This window comes from Notolepis coatsorum (assembly GCF_963971535.1).
Source record: "Notolepis coatsorum genome assembly, chromosome: 1".
In the NCBI taxonomy this organism is placed as follows: domain Eukaryota; kingdom Metazoa; phylum Chordata; class Actinopteri; order Aulopiformes; family Paralepididae; genus Notolepis; species Notolepis coatsorum.
Genome location: NC_140165.1, coordinates 57294508 through 57316898, shown reverse-complemented (window position 1 = coordinate 57316898; position 22391 = coordinate 57294508). Strand labels below are relative to the sequence as shown.

At 43.6% G+C, this 22391-nt stretch overlaps 1 protein-coding gene across 1 annotated transcript in view; it reads left to right on the top strand.

Moving 5' to 3' along the window:
• Window positions 1-16252: 16252 nt before the first annotated feature.
• LOC311234156 (carboxypeptidase O-like) overlaps window positions 16253-22391 on the top strand; it is a gene marked incomplete at its 5' end in the record, with an annotated part of 19683 nt that continues 13544 nt past the window's right edge. The window contains 3 exons of the mRNA XM_084321271.1: window positions 16253-16320; window positions 19201-19240; window positions 19714-19815. Of these exons, the coding sequence (XP_084177397.1) occupies window positions 16253-16320; window positions 19201-19240; window positions 19714-19815 (210 nt within the window). The remainder of the gene's footprint in view (window positions 16321-19200; window positions 19241-19713; window positions 19816-22391) is intronic.

Below are 22391 nucleotides of genomic sequence, written 5' to 3'. Positions count from 1 at the left end.
ATGTTTTTATCGTTTTCTGCAGCTTTCTCCAGAACGTGATTTATAGCCCCAAATGCATTATATTGATGATTGTATACAGTTTGATAGCAATCGGCGCAAGATAAAAAATTTCAAATGGACGTACTTCTGATGATGACCGAATGGGCGGGGGGTTGTTTATAATTCCGTGGGCAACGTTATATCATTCATCTAGTGTGGGTGATATGATCATTGGAGCAGTTAGTATAGAAGACATTACAAAATAACGCTGAAACTCACCGTAGCTTCCTCGCGCCGTTGGGAGATGAGCGTGGAACAGAATTTTTTCTATTATGGGATGTCGAAATATCCGATCCATTTCCAGGTTGTATAATAGTATATACGTCCAAATCATGTTGTTTATCGAGTTATTGTTAACGGATCACTATCCGTTGTGATCAGCTCGAGTCCTGGAACTATTAGCGAGTGATCGGACCGAATTGAAATGAGCACCAGCTTCCACTTCCTGTTTCTTCCCTGGGCGATCCGCCGATCGGCCACCAGATGGTGCTCTTGAACCGTTAGAGAGTTGAGAGGGGCTCACCAGTACATCTCATGTCTCCGGGGGAGAAATATGATTTCGATCACAGATTTTTGAAATATTGATATCAAAGACGCTGTCCAGCGTCTTCGGCAGAATAAGCATGGCGGGGAAAGACTTGTTTCAGCGTCAACGGCGATTAAAGTGTTAATTTTCCCCCTCTCCTAAGATATCTGCGTAAGCAGTCTAGTGGTTGTCCGTTTTACGGATAACTTTAAGAGTCCCTGTTATCTGCTCATGACCCACATACCAGGCCACGTGAGCGGATCGGCGCGGGCGAGGAAATCCGCTCTTCGCTCTTTAAAGCTTGGTCCGCTCCGCTAATCGCTCATGTTGACCCCGCCCCCAAGTCGCTCACCGCTCACCTTGAATCGAGCGCTCCCCGCGCCACATCGCTCTGCAGATTCTTTTTTTTTAAGCATGGTGTAAATTAGCTCAAACTACAACAGTCTACACCCCCTGGGCCCCTTAACAATTGTTTGTATTGAGCCGCATTGTAATTGTACCCATTCTGCAATGTTAAATAACGTTGTTTATCCATTCACTAGCTCTATTAAGCAATGATAGCTAGCCTAGCCACACTGCTATGGTCGCTGCCATTAACGTTAGCATGTAAGCTAACGACAACAACAATGGTGTCAAAACTTTTTCGAACAGGATGTGAGTGACAAAGCCTGAACAGGATATCACAGGTTCACCCTTCTCATTGGTTGAAAATGGCCTTCATGTTTGTACATCGCCATCTGTTGCTTTGGCATTGTACTACATGTATATTACATCAGTGTTAAACCACTGTGAGCGGCCTGGAGTGGATTGGAGCGGAGGAGAACTCTCGCTCCGGACGTCGCGCCGACCCATTTTAAAACCCACTCCTCGCTCACGTCAAAACCGCCCACGCCGCTCACGCGCCGCGCCGCTCACATGGCCTGCCACACACACACACAGCCCTCACAGAATGAAAAAGCCATGACTGGGTCAGCAGATAACACAGGTCTCGAACAAGCACTAGCTGCGCAGCGTCAAGGATTGCTTTCACATGAGGAAGCTATCATACAATTACAACAACAACAAGCTCTCATGGTGCAACATCATGGGGAGATGTATGAAGGATTGCGCAAGATGGATAGTTCCATGCGTGATTTGGCTGACCGCATAGCCGGTTGTAGGATCTCCAGACAATTTTGACACACTGGTCACTACCGCCATATGCGTTGATAACCGGATCAGAGACCGTGAGCGTGAGAGGCGGGGTCAACGTTTTCGTGTCCCGCTGGAGGAAGTTTCGTCCTTTCCTCCACAACCTTCAGTGGCCAGCTCGTCTGAACTTATGCAGGTGGACAGCACTTCTGTGCGTGACTCCAGGCAGACTGGTTCTCATGTGGACTGGTGCCGGTACTGCAGGAGAAAAGGTCACACGAGGGTGGAGTGTCCCAAACTGAAGGGAAACGCTAGTGGGCCGAGAGACACTAGTGAGACATCACATCACCCCCTTTCGAACCTTTTTGCCTGTGGTTTTAGGCTGGAGGTTTTAGTGGTTTTAGTCTGTTAAGGTTGACGCCTTTTTAGACTCAGGGGCAGTGGACAGTTTCTTCGATTCCAGATGGGCTGAGGACTCTAAAATACCTGTACATTCCCTCCATAAGCCCTGTAGTGTCACGGCGCTTGATGGACGGCCATTGGGTACAGGCAGTGTCACCAAAAGAACCAATTATTTATCTATGCGGGTTGCTTATGGGAACCATTCTGAGCGCATTCGATTATTTTTGGTGGATTCCCCCACGTATCCCATTGTGCTGGGTCATTCTTGGCTTAGTAAACACAAGCCACAGATAAATTGGGGTGAGGAGAGGGACACTGTCATGCAGTGGGGCTCCCAATGCCGTCACCGTTGTTTCCAAATTCCTCCGTCACCCATGAGTTATGATCAGTTTAGTGAGAGCGGTTGTGATCCTGTTGAAGCAGTGGGCGGTCTTGGTTTCCAGAGCCCACTCTCTCAACCATTGCACTCCCAGCCATCTGTCGATCATGATGGGAGTTTGGAATGGGATCCACAGTTTGATTGGGACTCCCTCGGTGAGGAGGTTCTGGCGGAGGACAGTTTAGACAGTTTAGAGGCTCTGTGTGAGGACTTCTCCTCGCTTACTTGTACAGCTGACCCCCTCATGGAGAGCACCAACATCATGAGCGTGGAGTCACACCCGTTACCAGAGGGAGTTCCCACTGTCTATGCTGACCTCAGTGAGGTGTTTAGCAAACAAAGGGTTAGCATCCTGCCACCGCACCGACCTTATGATTGCGCCATCGAATTGCAGCCGGGCTCTATTCCCCCTCGTGGTTCCTTGTACTCGTTGTCGGTCCCCGAAAGCGCAGCTATGAACACCTACATCAAGGAGGCTGTGGCTACCGGTTTTATTAGACCTTCCACTTCACCTGCGGGTGCTGGATTCTTTTTTGTGGGAAAAAAGGATGGAGGACTGAGACCCTGCATCGACTACAGAGGTCTGAACAGCATTACAGTAAAAAACCGGTATCCCCTTCCCCTGATGAACTCGGCGTTCGAACGCCTCCAGGGGGCATCCATTTTTACCAAACTTGATCTCCGCAATGCCTACAATCTGGTCCGCATACGCCAAGGAGATGAGTGGAAGACCGCGTTCAACACTCATAATGGTCACTACGAATACCTGGTGATGCCATTTGGTCTTACGAATGCCCCTTCAGTTTTTCAGGCGTTAATCAATGACGTGCTCAGGGAGATGTTGGAGAAGTTTGTTTTCGTCTACTTAGATGACATTCTGATATTCTCCAAGTCCATTTCTGACCATGTCAAACATGTCAGGCAGGTCTTGAGGTGCCTTTTGGATGCACGGTTGTTTGTGAAGGCTGAGAAGTGTGCCTTCCATGTCCGCTCTGTGTCCTTTCTGGGATTCATTGTATCTGAGGGGAGGATTCAAATGGACCCCAAGAAGGTGTCAGCAGTGACAGACTGGCCTACACCCGTCTCGGTCAAGCAGGTGCAACGATTCCTAGGATTTCCGGCATTTTATTCGTAATTTCAGTTCAGTGGTAGCACCTATCACTGCACTCACCAGTAAGACAGCACCTTCCCATTTCCAGTGGACTCCCAAGGCTGAGGCAGCGTTCATTGAGCTTAGGAGAAGGTTCAGTTCTGAGCCTATCCTCATTACTCCTAACCCATCCCTGCCATTTATCGTCGAGGTCGATGCTTCTGAGCTTGGAGTCGGAGCTATTCTGTCTCAACGTTCATCGTCCGACGGCTGAAAGAAACTATGATGTTGGGGACAGAGAGCTGTTGGTGGTCAAGTTGGCATTGGAGGAGTGGCGCCATTGGCTAGAGGGAGCTGAACACCCATTCACAGTCTGGACAGACCATAAAAATTTGGAATATATCCAGGGTGCTCAGAGGAGAAACTCGCAACAGGCTTGCTGGTCACTGTTTTTCTCTCGGTTTAATTTCCTCCTGACGTACCGTCCCGGGTCTAAAAATATCAAGCCGGATGCTCTTTCCCGGTTATATGATGGATCAGAAGAGGATTGTCCTCCTGAGCCCATTGTTCCTGCAGGACAGATCCTAGCTCCTGTAACATGGAGCATTGACTCTGCTGTGCGGAGGGCACAACGTTTGGAACCAGATCCGGGTGGGGTGCCCCCGGGTCGGTTATTTGTACCAAACAGCATTCGTTCTCGGGTGTTGAAGTGGGGCCACTCCTCTCGGCTGACGGGACATCCCGGAGTGCACAGAACTCGTGACTTCTTGGCCAGAAGGTTCTGGTAGCCTGGTATGATGAAGGACATTCGGGAATTTGTGGCAGCCTGCCCCGTTTGTGCACGGAACAAAGTTTCTCAACAGTCACCACCAGGGCTGCTTCATCCTTTGCCCATTCCTAGTCGTCCGTGGAGCCACATCGCCATGGATTTTGTGACTGGTCTGCCTCCTTCTGATGGTCACAGCGTCATCATGGTGGTGGTGGATAGGTTCTCCAAAGCAGCTCACTTCATTCCGCTGGTCAAGCTGCCATCTGCTCAGGAGACAGCTCAACTGGTGGTTGACCATGTCTTCCGAATTCATGGCATCTACCAGGACGTGGTGTCGGACCGTGGACCCCAGTTTACTGCTCGGTTTTGGAAGGCATTCTGTGCTATTCTGGGTGCGACGGTTAGCCTGTCATCAGGGTTCCACCCGGAGAGCAATGGGCAAACAGAGCGCACCAACCAGTCTATGGAGAGTACACTGCGCTGTTTGGCCTCCTCCAATCCGACCACTTGGAGTCACCAACTGGCATGGGCAGAATATGCACATAATTCATTGTGCAATGCATCCACTGGATCTCCCCATTTGAGGTTCAGTTTGGGTATCAGCCTCCACTGTTTCCTGAACAGGAGAGGGACGTGGGGGTGCCATCTGCCGAGGCGTTTATCCGTCGGTCTCGGGCGACATGGAAGAGGGTGCGTTTGGCTCTTGTGCGTGCTGCGGCCCGGCACAAGCGGTCGGCGGATGTACACCGTCGCCCTGCGCCTTCCTACCGTGTGGGCCAACAGGTGTGGCTTTCCACACGCGACCTTCCATTACGGGTGGAGTCGCGCAAACTCGCTCCCCGTTTTGTGGGCCCTTTCACTATTGTTTCTCAAGATAAACCCAGTCACGATGCGTCTTCGGTTACCCTCGTCGATGAGGGTACACCCTACATTTCACGTATCCTGCCTTAAGCCGGTTCGGAGGAGCAGGTTGGTTCCTGCAGAGAGACCTCCACCTCCCCCTCGATTCGTTGATGGACAACCTGTGTATACTGTACGGCGTATCCTGTCCAGTAGGCGGGTTGGTAGGGGTATACAGTACCTGGTGGACTGGCAGGGGTATGGGCCAGAGAAGCGCACGTGGGTTCCGGCCAGGGACATCTTGGACCCTGAGCTTGTTCGGGAGTTTCAGAGACGTGTCTCGGAGGGTCCGTCTGGAGTCGCCCCCTAGAGGGGGGGGTCCTGTCATGGTTTTTGCCTTATTTCACCTTTCTGTGAGGGACAGCTGTCAATCCCTGTTCCCTGTGGTTAATTGCCTCATGGGTCGGCAGGTGTGTGGGCTTGATTACACCTGATGCAGTGCAGCTGTGCCTATGGCCATGTGGAGTCTATTTAAGTTTGGATATCGCAGTGTCAACTGCTTTTTCATTTCCTAGTGTTGGCTGTCCTTTTGGTCACGTTCATTATATTGAAGTGTAGTCTGATTTCTGATTCAGAATTGAGCTTTATGGTAGTCATTCTTATTTTAGGCTACTCACGTGATTCTACAAATAAACTCCCTTAGTGGAGGTTTATTGTTTTACTTTTTCCAATATAAACTCCTTTTATTAGGAGGTGTCCTTGTGGCTTATTTACTTTTATACTATACCTCTTTATTGAGTGTAGTCCTGTTTTTTGGGACTTGATTTATTTTCTTAATTACTCACTTTGAGATTTCCACCTGTAAAGGTTGTTTTCTGTTGTTTAATTGTCCCCCTCTCCTAAGATATCTGTGTAAGCAGTCTAGTGGTTGTCCTGTTATCTGCTCATGACCCACACGCACACACACACGCACAGCCCTCACACTGGCCCCTGTAAATGTCCTAACCCAACCCCCAACAATGTACAGTAATTTACCTAGTATGGTTTTGTCAATATTCCAATGTACAGTCTTGCTTGTTTTTACAGTGTCCCCCCCCCCCCCCCCCCAATGTACAGTTTTGCTTGTTTGTACAGTGTTTCCCCCCCCCCCAACCCCCTCCAATGTAAATTACCCAGTATGGTTGTCAATATCCCAATGTACCCAACCCCCCCCACACAACCCCCCCCCCCCCCCCCCAACCTCCTCCAATGTACAGTTTTTACGTCAAATGTATATACTCCCTTTTCTTGACTCTTTTTGTATCACAAACAGTACTGTATTTGCAAATCTGGTGTGTCATATGTCCTGATGAATTGAAAATGGGGGACCCTGATGTAAACAAGACGAAAGTCTTTCTCTGGTCTGCATCCCCTTAACAATTGTGTGTATTGAGCTGTACTGTATTGTACCCATTCCGCAATCTGTTAATAAAGTTTTCAATCAATCAATCAATCAGCAGACCTAAAACCAATAGGTACTGTATATATTTTTTTAACTTACATTTTTATTTTCATTTTTGATTTACAAACATAGACAATACAATTAAACAGACAGAAACAATAAAGAAAAAATTATAATAATAAAAAAGAAAACTGAAATAAAAGACAGGGGGTGACATGGGTTCATCGGTCAATAGACCTTTCCCCGCTGTCAATCACGCAGAGAATAATAACCAATAAGATTGCCCGATTTCTTAAGGCCGCGCCCCTTGAAATAGAGCCGCCATGATGTCTCACAGATAGCCAGCCAGACGAGGCAGTCCTGCATTGTTGTCGAGAAAATGGTTCTTAGATGTGCTTGGGGAACGTGCAATAATGACCAGAGATATCCAGAAAGACTAAAGGGAGCGCGTTTTATAAATTTTCCAAAGCCTAAAACACAGTTGGAAAAATGTTTAAAGTGGATTAAGGCTTGTGGACGGCCCCATACACAGCTGAATGTGGACAAGATCAACAAGAACAAGGCTGTATGCTCGACGGTAAGCCAGAAAAATATGCTTCAGTAATATATGCTTCAACATTTGAGTTAAACAGAAGTCATCACTTGTTATCTTATATATACTGTATATAGATAGATAGATGGCTAGCCGATCGTTAGGTAGCCAGCTAATCATGTCTCCTCTCCAGACCTCAATCAATGTTGCTAATGCTAAGCTAGCTAATGCTAACGCATGGTTTAACCTAACGTCGCCAAAAAGAGTCTCCGAAAACATTCCGATCAGTTCATGAGCTGAAGGAAAACTACATATAGCTACAGCTACTTAGTCAACACCCTTGGAAATTATGAATTGGAAGTTGTCCAGTTGATTCTAACAACCGAACTAACGTTAGCTAAATGTTAGTGTACTGTAAATGTCCAAACCCCCCCTCCTAATGTACAGTTTCCTCCCCCTCGTATGTATATATTTCCTGTTGGGATATCTTTTTAACAGTACTGTATATTTGCATATCTTGTATGTCACAAATGTAACAGTACTGTATCTGTATGTCATAAATGTCATGCTATATATCTGTTGTGTATGTCATAACACATAAATGTCATTATGAATTGAAAATGGGGGACCCTGATGTAAACAAGACTAAAGTCTTTCTCTGGTCTGCATCCCCTTAACTATTGTGTGTATTGAGCTGTACTGTATTGTACCCATTCTGCAATCTGTTAATACAGTTTTCAATCAGCTAGCATGAGTAACCTGAATGCCATTTTGTTGGCGGGGATGGACCTACTGTGCAATATCCAGACCCTATAAAAGCTGATGGGACCACATGTAAGTCGGTGCGTCCATTGCCAAAGAAAAGACGCCTGCTTGATCCTGACAACCCACCATCTAAAAAAGAACTACTGCAGGAAAATACTAACTTGTAAGTCCTGAAGACTGGGTATTGTCAAAGTCCTTATAGGCGGTATTGTCTGAATATTGTGATGCGTTAGTGAAGATGTGAATCACTAACTAAAAACACCATTTGCATGTGTGAATCAGATGTCATTTAATAATTTGTTATAAATGCTCATATCTAGTATTAATTTGTGAACCAAAGATACTGCAAGTTCTTGTTACAATCAAACAATACATAAATAATACTGAGACCAAATGTTATGATTAATGAACAACATGGATTTATTAATTAAAGTGCATTTATTTGATTATGATTTTGATACTTCACAGGAACATCAATCCCTCTCTGGATGTCATCAACCACCAATCGGAGCTCAGTTATACAGCTACACAGACGTGCACAGCTACTCAAACTGAAGGAGAATGTAAGGGTCTACCTTTCTTTTAGGAACTGAGAAGCATGATCTTTAAAAAATGCAGCAAGTCTGTGCAGTAATCTTTCCATAAATTGTATGTCTGGGAATATTCTTTCCACAAAGATATCTTTCTGCGTAAAAACTATGAATTCACAGAATTGGCAGCCTGTCACCATAAGTTGTCCTTGTATTTGCACATAATAGTCGTGCGTCTTCTTCAATGAAATACTGCCCCCCTCATCTTTGTGTAAACAGAAATCTGGGAAGTTGTCGCAAGCCTCCAATATCAAACAGTTTCTTGCCTTATAAGGACATTTCACTTCGACTATCCCACTCTCGCCATTGTCGCACAACTTCCCGTCAGGTGTGGCTCCTAAAAAATCAAACTCTGAATTGACAACAAGACCACACTCGTGAAAATGTCTGGCGGGATAAACCTCCAGATATTTGGCCTTCGCTTTTGCCTCATTCCTTTTCCCATACTCCAAAGCCGGGGCACAAATGGATGTCAACCGGAAAACACTCTCCAGAAATGTTGTTGTTGGGGCAGATTTTCTGTTTACCGCTTTCGCAAAGTTTGAAGCAGTCAGTCGTGACCTCCGCTCTTCAAACCAGTCATTTGAGAGAGCCTGGGCCCGAGTGCGTTCTTCCAGTGCTACCAGGTTTGTGTCTGCAGTATTCAGATCTTTGTAGATCGCTGGAAGCTTCACTGGAGATGGCTGGTGCACAGATACATTTCCACACCTCTGGTGTGGAACCGGGTCTGTTTTCTTCTTGAGATTTCTTGTCTGTAGAATAAAAGCAAAATGTTATTATTGTGATGTCATGTATATGTGGAAACTCCCTAACAATAATTGTAATATTTCTGTTTCCAGGGGTTTGCCCTTTAGAAGTATTGGGCACTGCTGTGGAAGGTGCAAGATTGAAGTCAGAGCTGGAGAAGAAGGAGAGGACGATAACCTGGTTGAGAGGGCAGCTTCTTGAAAAGGAACAGATAATACATTCTCTCGAACAGGATGCTCAGAAAAAGACATTCTGTACTGTACAAAGTGTTGTCCAAAAAGAAACAAAGATCAAAGGGCTTTTTAAGTACTACACTGGGATCACATATGTTAGATTCATGTTATTGTTAGATTTTCTTGTGCCTGCTGGCTGTGATGCACCTCAGAGCAACGTCAGAAGGATACGCCCCTTCCTGACAAAAGAAGCCACCCAACTCCTCGTCCAATCAACAGTCATATCCCGCCTCGACTACTGCAACGCACTGCTCGCTGGCCTCCCGGCCACTGCCACTAAGCCTCTTCAACTCATTCAGAACGCAGCGGCCCGCCTGATCTCAAACCTACCGAAGTCGGCCCATGTCACCCCACTTCTTAGGGACCTGCACTGGCTCCCCATTGCTGCACGAATCCGCTTCAAGGCCCTTGACCTAGCATACCGTGCGGCAAAGGGAACTGCTCCCGCCTACCTCCGGTCAATGGTCTCTAACTACACACCCTCAAGACCCCTACGCTCTGTATCTTCTGGCCGCCTCAGACCTACTCCTATCCAAGCTCCGGGAGGGTCATCAAAGAGAAGTCGCCTATTCTCAGTCCTTGCCCCACAATGGTGGAATGAACTACCCACCCCAGTTAGGACAGCCGAAACACGTCCAATCTTTCGCCGTCGACTAAAGACTCACTTCTTCAACCATTATCTGAATTAAAAAAAAAAAAAAAAAATCTAACCCTAACTAACCATACTGTCATGCACTTGTCCTAATAAACTAACCTACACTGTAGCACTCAACACTTTGATGAACATTGTTACTCAGCTGATAGAGTTGTGCTCTTCCTGATGGCTTGTCGTACAGAACTTGTAAGTCGCTTTGGATAAAAGCGTCAGCTAAATGACTAAATGTAAATGTAAATGTTATGCAAAGGGCCGTAAAGACATGGCGTCACTAGGAAAATCCAATGGCCTATTTTTGACATTGTGTAGGTTAAGACACAACTTTGGACTTCAAGATTTGTCTCAAAGATTTGGAGTATCCATGCAGTCTGCAGGACTTGTTTTTAATACATGCATAGAACTTATGTATTTTAAATTTGGACAAATTAGCATATGGCCTCATAGAGACATTATTATTGAAAACATGCCTGAAAACTTTAGAAAAGAATTTCCTTCTACTTTAGTCATTATTGATGGTACTGAATTTAAGACCCAGGTGCCATCTGCACTGGCTTTACAAAGTCAGCTTTATAGTGACTATAAGTCAAGCACAACCCTCAAAGCATTGATTGGATGTGATCCAAGTGGGTCTGTCATTTTTGTGTCAGAGTTATTTACAGGTGCTGTATCCGATAAGGCGATTACTGAAAGCAGTGGTTTTTATGATTTACTTAAAACACTGAAAGTTCATGGTTACATCAAGGATGGTGATGCTGTTATGGCTGACAAGGGTTTTACAATACACGACGAGTTGAAAGAGCTTGGATTACGTTTGAATATCCCTCCTTTTGCTGCTGGTCATTCTCAGATGTCTCAGTCAAATGTGGCATTGACTAACAAAATTGCTCGTCACAGGGTTCATATTGAGCGTCTTATATGTAAAGTTAAGACGTACAAAATCCTTTCAGATCGCATACCAACAACCCTTTTCAAAACGATAAACCAGATACAGTATGGTCAGTTTGTTGTTTTATGACCCTACAACAGGATGTGTTTGTAACTGATAAATGAAATTGTAGACCTGCATTACCTGATAAGAAAGTACAGAACCAATCTGGACTTCTCCAAAAGGGGTTGTGATCTTTGGCACACTGGTAGACAGGATAGTTGCCAAAGGTGTTCCAGTCATCCGTTGTAGATGGGCAATATCTTCCTCTGTTACAGCTGGAAGTCTGTAAATATTTAAAATATTGTATTAAATGTATTGCATATATTAATAATAACTTGGTCGTACTTTTGCTATATTTCTGAGATGGAAGAACGATGTTTTGGTCACTTTGTTAATATGAAAATTGAAGTTCAGTTCTGAATCTATGATAACCCAGAGACTTGTGACCTCAGATTTGATACAAGGGGTTAGTCCTACCAGGTTCTTTATTAACGTTTATTTTTTTGTTTTGGGGCCGATAATTAGAATTATAGATAGAAAACCTACATTATGTCCTCTGATGATATCACCCAGCAGTAACATGTAAAGGATCTAAGCAACTCCCGTGTGCAACTCCATAGTTGTTGTCATATATCTCAGACATGTGGCCTCCTAGTTTAACATAGAATTTCCTCCCTCTGATGTATGTTTTAACCCTTCTGCCTTATTAGGTAACTGACAGAGTTGGCACATCAGTGCATGAAAAGATTGCATCATGTTCAAGGTCATAAAAAACTTAATTTGTAATATTTCGTTCCAATTCTTTTTTTTATGAATACCACTAAGGATGGAGACCTTATTCTCATCAGAGTTTAGTCTGAGGTCACTGATTATTTTGGTGAGGGCAGTTTCAGAGCTATGCTATTTTATGAATCCTGAATTCTTCTAAGATTGTGTTCTCTTCATTGACATTGATGTCTCATGAGCTAATTTTATATGTACATCAACTTATAAAGAGTATTACTAATAAAATTCATTTTTGATATTGTAACTCATGGACTTTGTTCACTTTATTATATCTGTTGGGTGTATTACTACCACTTTACCTGTAAGAAGTGTCAACATGGCACACCACTGGCCGTCTCTTTCTCTTCTCAGAGGGTTTTGCAACCACGACATGGTTAATAGGTACTGGCTGTATTTTATCACCTCTGGGGACATGCCATTGCTGTGGTATGCTGGTGCAACTTTGTTGTTCTGGGCCCCATTCCTCGTACGTGGTTCAACTAAGTCGATCAAGATGTCATTATCCAGCTTCAGTTAACCCGATGTTTGAAGTCGGGATTTTCCTGTTCCTCGAAGGTGGATTCAGTCTCGTTAACTCAAGCCAGACTTGCGACTCAGGCTAAATGCGCGCGGCCGCTTCAGGTGAAAAGCCAGCACGTATCGATGGCAGAGATCCTGATTCTCTAACGGCATTGATTGATTAATTGATTTGAAACTTTATTGACAGATTGCAATACGGCTCAATCGCCTCGCCGACAAGTTAAATGCGTTATCTATAGGCTAATTTTAAGTCCCTCATTACCTCAATCAATCAGATTATATTTCTTTAAACTTGCCTGCTGGATTGAATAATCAAATGAGATCTTGCTAGCGAAAATAATTAGTTAAACTGTTACACAGAATTACGATACGGCTCTCTTACCCATTGATTGATGTATAGTCGATCTTTAACTTATCTCTACTGTGGTCTAACGGGTTGTTCCTTTGACTTTCACGCAGACGACCGGGGTTCGAGACCCTAGTCTTTTCCTTCTTTTTGCAATATAGGAATAATTCAATTTGGTGCACGTTGAGAGCTATATAAAGAATGACATCCTCAATGCATGTAGATTTATAATATTTTAACTTAAAACCAGGCTACTTTGGCGTATAATCATTAATATTATATTCAAGAAAATTATATTGGAAACACGGGGTTTTGAACCCCGGTCGCTGGGTTGGCAGGCTTGAGCACTACCGCTGGGCCACTGTGCCAGATGGGATAAATTCATTGTTTATACATTAATGAACGAGAGACCCGTGTTTAGAATATTCCTTATTTTGAATGAAGTTTTATTTCTTTATCCTCATTCATTAATGTGACGTCAACGGCTCATTCAATTTCTCAAATCCGTCAAACAGCGCATCTCATCAGACATCTTAATCCCAGTTACAATTAAAATAACCACGTCATAATGTGTACATCGCACCGAGCGAGCGCCACGGTATATATAACGTGCATTATTTAGGACAAAGTGAATTTAGTATCAGCATTTTGGGTCTATTTTACATTTCAAAAGCCCCCTCTGGAAGAATGGAGCACAAAAACGTAATTCAGAATGGTATAATGCAGATCGTAGACTGTGGGAATAGTTTCAGGAAACGGGCTGTCACTTTTTTGCGGGGGCGTGGCGATGGTTCAGGCTAACTTGAACTTAAACTCTGCTTTCGACCAGGCTCAAACTTTTGGATCTGTTGTCATGGTGATTTGGAAAATCCACGTACGGGGAACCGGAAAGTCCGGCTAACTCAGTTATCCAGTTAAAGTTATCCGGCTAACTCAGTTATCCAGGTACGAGGAACGGGGCCCTGGTATGTGGGTAAAGTTGTGCCATTTGAATCCTTGAAGAGACTTGACAATGCCAACGACATGGGAACAGTGTCCATTTATCCTGAAAATACACATGCAACAATCAAATGGTTGATAGCTACTCCACACATCAATATACAGCTGCGCCAACACTAAAAGGTAAGCTAGCTAATTACAGTAGTTCAAATTCAAAGGTTTATTTGTCACCTACATACCGCGACATGTGTGATTAGCATAACGTTAGATGATTAGCCCATTGTAGCTAGTAGTTAGCAGATACTAGGCTTAAATCTTCATTCACTCTAACAATTTTATAATAAGGGACCACTAACATACTCACCCTGCTTTACATGTGCAGTAGGACTCCACAATTGTATCCTGACGAATTACAATGTGGAGTTTGTGAGGCGTTTGTGTCTTCCGCATAGACCGCCAACACTTGGCATCAACTTTGAAGTTGTCATCTCCTTCTCCGTCCGAAATCCTAATTTCATGGATATATCCTTGAGTAAAATAATTCAGGCCTTTCTGGAGAACTCTCTTCGATAGAGTAGCGGCATTGGGCAAATAACTGATAGCAATAGTTTCAGGAATCCTTAAGAGAGAATCCATGTTGTTCGATTGACATGTGGTTGTTTCAGTGTGCCTGTGAGAACATTTGGGAGAGCTTGGGAGACCATAGCAACAGTAACAAGGTGTATTCTATCTTTACATTGTTTATTTACATTTCAATTCCTTTTCTTGTTTCCTTTTCATTCTTCTGTGGTGTCGTTCCTAATTGTCCTATAGTCTTCCCATTTTTCCCATCTTGATATGAATTTCTCCTCCTGTAACCTCAGCATATGTGTTATTCTCTCCATTTCTTGTATCTCCTCTACTATTCCTACCCATTGGTCCTTATCCTTAGTCGTGGATCTTCCTTGTACCACACTCTGGTTATTGCTTACCAATAGGTATATTACCACTAATTCGCAAAAACTGGAGAGACGCCGAGCATCGCGTTGTGCACGTGCCGCCATCTTGGCCCATCAGCAGGTATCTCCAGGCATGAAAAGAGAGTTGTATTCAGATGAAGGGAATTAATTAATTACTGTGATTAAGCCTTTTGATCTGTGACGATATCAGGCGTTTTAACACTGGCAGCCTGTCCAGTAGCAGAGGTCTAGAGTGTGGCGTGCCGCAAGGAAGTTGCCTAGGACCTTTGCTCTTCTCTGTATTTACTAATGACCTATCTTGGGCTACCAAATGTGCTACAACAGTTCTTTATGCAGATGATTCAACATTGTATTACGCGGCACCATCATGCAATGTACTTAATGAAGTTTTGAGTAGAGAACTTAAAGTTGTGCATGACTGGGTAGTATGTAATAGACTTGTCCTTAATATCTCCAAGACTAAATGTATTGTGCTGGGAACAAGGCACAGGTTATCTACAAATCCAAAGCTTAATTTAAACTTGTGTAATTCAGCAGTTCAACAAGTTGAAAGTACTAAACTCCTTGGAGTGATGCTGGATTGCACTCTGTCTTGGTCTCAGCATATTAATTATATTGTTTTAAAAATGGGAAGAGCAATTGGTATTTCCAGGAAATGTGCTTCTTTTGTTGCCCGTCCCCTTTTATGTCAGATAGTGCAAAGTTTAGTTTTATGTCATCTTGACTATTGCTCTGCGATGTGGTCATCTGCTGCCAGTGGTGACCTCAGGAAGCTCCAGGTGGTCCAGAACAGGGCAGCACGGTTGGTACTGGGCTGCTCACTAAGGTCTAATGTGAGCCGTATGCATGCCCGCCTCTCTTGGCTTAACGTTGAAAATAGATTGTCTTTTAATATACTTGTGCTGTTCAAGTTGGTCATGAGCAGTAAAACTCCTGTTTTTATACATAATCAGATTGTTTTTAGTAATACTGTGCACGAGCATTACACTAGAGGTTCCAGTAGTGGGCAGCTTGAATTGCCAGGTCCTAGAACCAGCGCTTTGGGGAGATCTTTTATTTTTAGAGCATTAACTCTGTGGAATGGCCTGCCTCGGAACCTCTGCTGCATTTACAGTAGATTCACTTTTAAAAAGAATCTTAAATTGTTTTTAAATTGTTTTTAACACTGTAAAGTAATTTTTTGTTTTTGTTTTACACTAATGTAATTTTAGCTATATTAATTGTTACAGTAGGTTCATTATGCATTGTGTGTACTGACTTTTAATAATTTTGTTTTTTGCAATAGTGATTGTTTTTGTGTGTTTTTTTGTGTGTGGACCCCAGGAAGACTAGCTGGTTGCTATCGCACCAGCTAATGGGGATCCCTAATCAAATCAAATCAAATCAAATCTTTGAAGAGTAACTTGGCTATCGCTTCTTCGTCACATCTTCACTTGTATCCAACTGGACTCTCACCGGCTGTTACTCTTTAATCGTATACTCTTTCAAATCCAGCCAGCCCAAGGTGATGGTGCATTTTCTTTATCAGATTAGCCCGTACAAAGGTCTCTCAAGTCAATAGATCTGACAGCCACAGAGAGAGAGCGAGAAAGATAAAGGGAAGTTGGTCAGTTTACAGAGAAGCTGATGATCGATGATGTGGTCTCTAGCATTGGTTCTCGTGCCGCTGCTTTTGCGGATCGAGGAGGTGACGACCGCCGAAAGGTGAGTGTAGGAGCCATTATGATGGTGGCATATTATTTTATTATTTGTAATATTATTGTTGGACACCTGGTGGTGGGTTTTAGATTTGACAGCACTGGTTAGGTATTTAGGGTCACAGGTGCAGTAATCAACTAGGACACAGGTAGTGAGGACTGAGGAGCACACCGTTCTTACCAGTAGCCCAGTAGCTCAGTAACAGAAGCTCAGCAGCTCAGCAACCAGAAGACAAGAAATACCAAATAAATATAGAATACCATATAATTTCTACAGAACCCACTCTAGCAATAAATTGAATGTACAACTGCAACTTCAGCAATAAACACCCCTAAACCTGGAATCACGACTGGACATCCATCATTGCTGTGTCTACTGCGTAAGATCACTCCCTACCATACCTGTGAAGTAACGGGCAAGAGAAAACAGGACATTGGAAATGGAAATTTGCCGTTACAGTGAGTCTGTGACGGAGCAGAGTTTGTGTGTCAATCAAAGCGCTTAATGAAGAACCATATAAAGGGCTTAGATGAAGAACCATATAAAGGGCTTAGATGAAGAACCATAAAGGGCCACCTTTTTTGGGCACAGGATCTACTTTGCTCTTTTTTCCCAGGCTGGAGACCTACAGTACCATCGCCAGCCAAGCAGACGGAGTTAAAATTACCTTTGAGTGTTAGTATAGGCTGTACATGCATTCTAACTATCTGGGGAGAAAAGCAGCATGCACATTGATATGATCAAATAATTTAAAAAAAATACGTATACCTTTAAAATGCAAATGTTTGCACTTGCTCCTCATTACTTCAGTTAATAATTAACCCTGTTTATAAATATGCGAAAGGATTATCAAAGACACTTAAAAAGCGGTAGCACTTTATAATACAGAGTCTAATTTCCCGGTACTTACAGTGTATGAATCATATGAATCCATACATATGAAAGGCTTCCCGGTTCCTACTGGTACTTTAATGTAGGTTCAGTGGAAGAAAACAAGACAACGAGGAACAAGGGAGTAACAAAAAGGGTATTTTGAATGTAACTTCCCGACATTTACCGTGTAATTTCCCGGAACGGTGTGACCTCCTCAAGTCAGTCGCCTACTATGTGGATGAAGTATTGACTGCATTCGGACTCGGAAGGTGCAGATGGGACTTGTTAATTGATTGTCACAAAGTAAATAAATTCCCTTTTGAAATGGTGACCGCTGTGTCATTTATGTTGTTAGACCTTTTTTTATTTGTATGTCAGCTCTTTGACTGCCAGAATGGAGTGGACTCAACCTTGATGACTTGGACTCGGACTAGGGTAATGGGGACTCGACTCAGGCTCTTCTTTGGTGACTCGGGCTTGGACTCGGACTTGAACACTGGGGACTATTTAGTGACTCGACTACAACACTGCTTGTGAGTTTGGCAGGCAAGCTTCAACCACACTCCACGGATTATGCTTGTGTCTTCCACTTCATTGTATGATTTTTAATAAGAACAAGTCAAGAAATGGGTCTATACTTTTTAAAATTTGCTCCTAGCAGGCATGTTCATCCAGGCTGCTCATAACAGGCAGGCTGAAGTAGCAAGCAAAACGTATTTATCTCAAGTGCACAGCTACGGAAGGCTTGTAGCCTACCGCCATCCGAGGACGAGATGTTTTTTTGTTCTGCAGGACTCAAATATTCGGTATGAATTTACAGTGTTGATCTCAGGTTATTTTATCTCTTCACGTTTAATTAATATTATGTTTTGGTTTTATTGTGTCTCTAGAAAGTGCTCACTTATGGAGATGTGCCATATGAATAAAGCTATAGCAGATAGTATGCCATGTAATATGCCATATAGTGTGCCATATGAATAAAGCTATAGCAGATAGTATGCCATGTAATATGCCATATAGTGTGCCGTATGAATAAAGCTATAGTCAAGTCAAGTCAGCTTTATTTATATAGCACATTTACAATGACTAAAAGCCTTTACAGGTAGGACATGATAAAAAACACATACAATGCAATAACAAATTAAATACACTAGAATTACATAAAATGGTATAGTACACTAAGAAAACAAGAGCAAGGTGCAATATAAAAGAGACAAGAAAATAGATTAAAAAAATCCAGAGTAACAGCAAACGTAGTGTACAGGCAGGCAAACTCTGGTCAAAGGCCGGGGGAAAGAGGTGCATTTTAAGCAGCGATGTAAAGGCCTCTAGGCTCTGGGCAGATCTTACAGTATGTGGGGAAGGCTGTTCCAGAGCCGGGGGGCAGCGAAGGCTCTGTCTCCCCTGGTTTTGAGCCTGATCCTGGGCACCTCCAGCAGCAGCTGGTCAGCAGACCTTAGAGCTCTGGATAGGGTGTGGTGGCGCAGGAGCTCAGCGAGGTATAATGGAGCCAGCCCATTTAGTGCTTTAAAATCAATGCGGAAACGGACATATGTATGCCATGTAATATGCCATATAGTGTGCCATATGAATAAAGCTATAGCAGATAGTATGCCACGTAATATGCCATATAGTGTGCCATATGAATAAGTTAGCAGGCAGAACAGAAACAATGTGCGCCGAAGAATAGTGAACCTCATGCATATTTGATGTCTGAACATTTGAAAAATTATTTAAAACTGTCAATATCTTAATGACATTTGCAAATGGATTATTGGAAAGAAAGTATCTTTACAGTAATATGGTGTCAAAGCTCAGTGTATTTGAAATACTGTGATAAAACCATTGCTTCTGTAATGCGTGTGCGTGTGTGTGTGTGTGTGTGTGTGTGTGTGTGTGTGTGTGTGTGTGTGTGTGTGTGTGTGTGTGTGTGTGTGTGTGTGTGTGTGTGTGTGTGTGTGTGTGTGTGTGTGTGTGTGTGTGTGTGTGTGTGTGTGTGTGTGTGTGTAACAGAGCGGAGTATGACTACTACAAATACCACAACATGACAGAGGTGAGGGTCAACCTGATTTATTATTTTCATACCGATTTATCTTCACAGATCAGTCTCAGCACCCACATACACATACGCACACACGCGCACACACACACATCTTTACATTAGACTATAACATCTCACACACACTCACATCTTTACATTAGACTTTAACATCTCACACACACTCACATATTTACATTAGACTTTAACATCTCACACACACTCACATCTTTACATTAGACTTTAACATCTCACACACACTCACATCTTTACATTAGACTTTAACATCTCACACAAACTCACATCTTTACATTAGACTTTAACATATCACACACACTCACATATTTACATTAGACTTTAACATCTCACACACACTCACATATTTACATTATACTTTAACATCTCACACACACTCACATGTTTACATTAGACTTTAACAGTGTCGTACAGCACCAGTTAAAACACATGTATAACTTGGACCCCCACAGATCACCTCCTGGATGGAGCAGATGGTGAAGGATCACCCCGCACTAGTGCGCTATGAGGACTATGGCACCACGTATGAGAAGAGGAACATCAGCGTGCTCAAGGTGCTGCAGATTGATTGATTGATTGATTGAAAACTTTATTAACAGATTGCAGAATGGGTACAGTACAGTACAGCTCAATACATACAATTGTTAAGGGGATGCAGACCAGAGAAAGACTTTCGTCTTGTTTACATCAGGGTCCCCCATTTTCAATTCATCGTAACATATGACATACATGACATACAGATAGACAGTACTGCTACATCTATACATTTATGACATACCAGATTTGCAAATACAGTACTGTTTGTGATACCAAAAGAGTCCAGAAAAAAATGTATATACATTTGACGTAGAAACTGTACATTGGATTGGGTAGGTGGGGGGGGGGGGGGGGGGGGGGGGGGCTGTACATTGGAGGTGGTTGGGTGGGTGGGGGGGTAGGAGTGGGGGGGGGGAGGTTGGGTATGAGGGGCGGGTGGGGGACACTGTACAACTGTACAAACAAAACTGTACATTGGAATATTGACAAGACCATACTTGGTAATTTACTGTACATTGGAGGGGGTTGTTAGGACATTTACAGGGGCCAGTTTCGAATTGCAGTCTCCCGTAGGTGTTTTTTGAGAGTGTTTTTGAAAGTGGGTAGTGATTCACATTCCTTTACAGCTTTTGGTAGGGCGTTCCACATTGATGTGGCATATTTGCGAAACGTGTTTAGTCCCTTGTTTGAGCCGAATCTGGGTTTAACATGATTTGTGGAGCTCCCTCTGGTGTTGTGATCGTGGTATTCACTGACCTTTGGGAAGTATTTTGACATGTACATGGGTACCTTGGTCGTGTAGTGTATCTTGTAGACCAGGCCCATTGCAAGTTGCTGTACTCTGTCGTCTACTCTAAGCCATCCTAGGTTGTCAAAGTGGGCAGGGGTGAGGTGGGTTCTAGGAGTAAGGTCAAGCAGTAGTCTGACCAGTTTGTTTTGAGATGTTTGTAATTTTGTTTTTAGCGCCTTTGAGGTGCTTTGGTACCATGAGGTGCAAGCATAGTCGTAGTACCCTTGAATGAGTGCTCCTGCCAGAGTCTTCAGGGTATTCTTGTTTACCAGTGAGGAGATCCGGTACAAGAATCGAGTTCGTTGGTTGACTTTTTTTATTACATTGGATGCCATTTTGTCACAGGAAAGATTTGCCTCTAGGATGGAACCCAGGTAGGTAATATCTTCTTTCCTTGTGACAATATTGTCACCCACTGTAACTGAGAAGCCGTCGGTCTTGCTGAGTTTGTTATTTGAACCGAAGAGAATGGACTCTGTTTTGCCCATGTGTAATGATAGTTTGTTATCAGCGAGCCATATGCAGATTTTGCCTAGTTCTGAGCTGAGGGTTTTTTCAACCTGTAACTTGTTCTTGTCAGAGACCAGCAGGGCTGAGTCATCCGCAAACAGGAACAAGTTGCAGTAACAAGCTGACGACATGTCATTTGCATAAATTAGGAACAGTAGCGGACCTAGTATATGCTTCCTTGTGGAACACCACAGCTTACTGTGAGGGGGGGGGGGGGGGGGGGGGGGGGGGTACCGTTTACCTCCACCATCTGCTCTCTCCCCTCCAGGTAGGATTGCATCCAGCTCACTGATAGACTATCAAAACCAATTGCTTTTAGCTTGTCAATCAGAATGGTGTGATTGACAGTGTCGAAGGCCTTTTGTAGGTCCAGCATGACCATGCCGCAGTATTTGCCCGCGTCCACCCTCTTGTTTGATGTGGTCGTTTAAATAGAGAAGGCATGTGTCAGTGGAGTGGGATGTTCTGAAGCCAGATTGGGAATTCGTAGATTCGATTTTTTTCCGCGATGGTATTTTTCAACCTGTTCGTATAAAAAATGTTTCCATTACAGCTGCCCCACTCTTAAAGGAAAACTCCAACATTTTGGGAAATTAGCTTATTTGCCCATCTACCCTGGAGTTAGACAAGAAGATACATACCGCTGCTGTCGGGACAAAAACCTCATAACTCCAAAAACCCAACTTTTCAGCAGATGAAAAAAAACGAACACAGATTTGAGGGTGAATAGAGTGTAAGAGGTTTAGACAGATGATCGGTTTAATGCTTTCCCCATTGTTACACACACACATATGGAGGATGATCTACGGAGTTGATTTATATAATAAAAAAAAATAAAAAAAATGGAGTTATGAGGTTTTGTCCCGACAGCAGCGATACCTTTTTTCTTCTCTGTGCATGCAGTAGGAGTAGGAAGACGTGCACCGTTAGCCTAGCCACGAGGAAGTAGGTTCCTCCATTAGCCTAGTTCCCAACGTCTTCCTACTCCTACTGCATGCACAGAGAAGAAAAGGGTATGCATCTTCTTGTCTAACTCCAGGGTAGATGGCAAATAAGCAAATTTGTGTGTGTGTGTGTGTGTGTGTGTGTGTGTGTGTGTGTGTGTGTGTGTGTGTGTGTGTGTGTGTGTGTGTGTGTGTGTGTGTGTGTGTGTGTGTGTGTGTGTGTGTGTGTGTGTGTGTGTGTGTGTGTGTGTGTGTGTGTGTGTGTGTGTGTGTGTGTGTGTGTGTGTGTGTGTGTGTGTGTGTGTGTGTGTCACGTGTCTGTGTCTGTCTGTCTGTCTGTCTGTCTGTC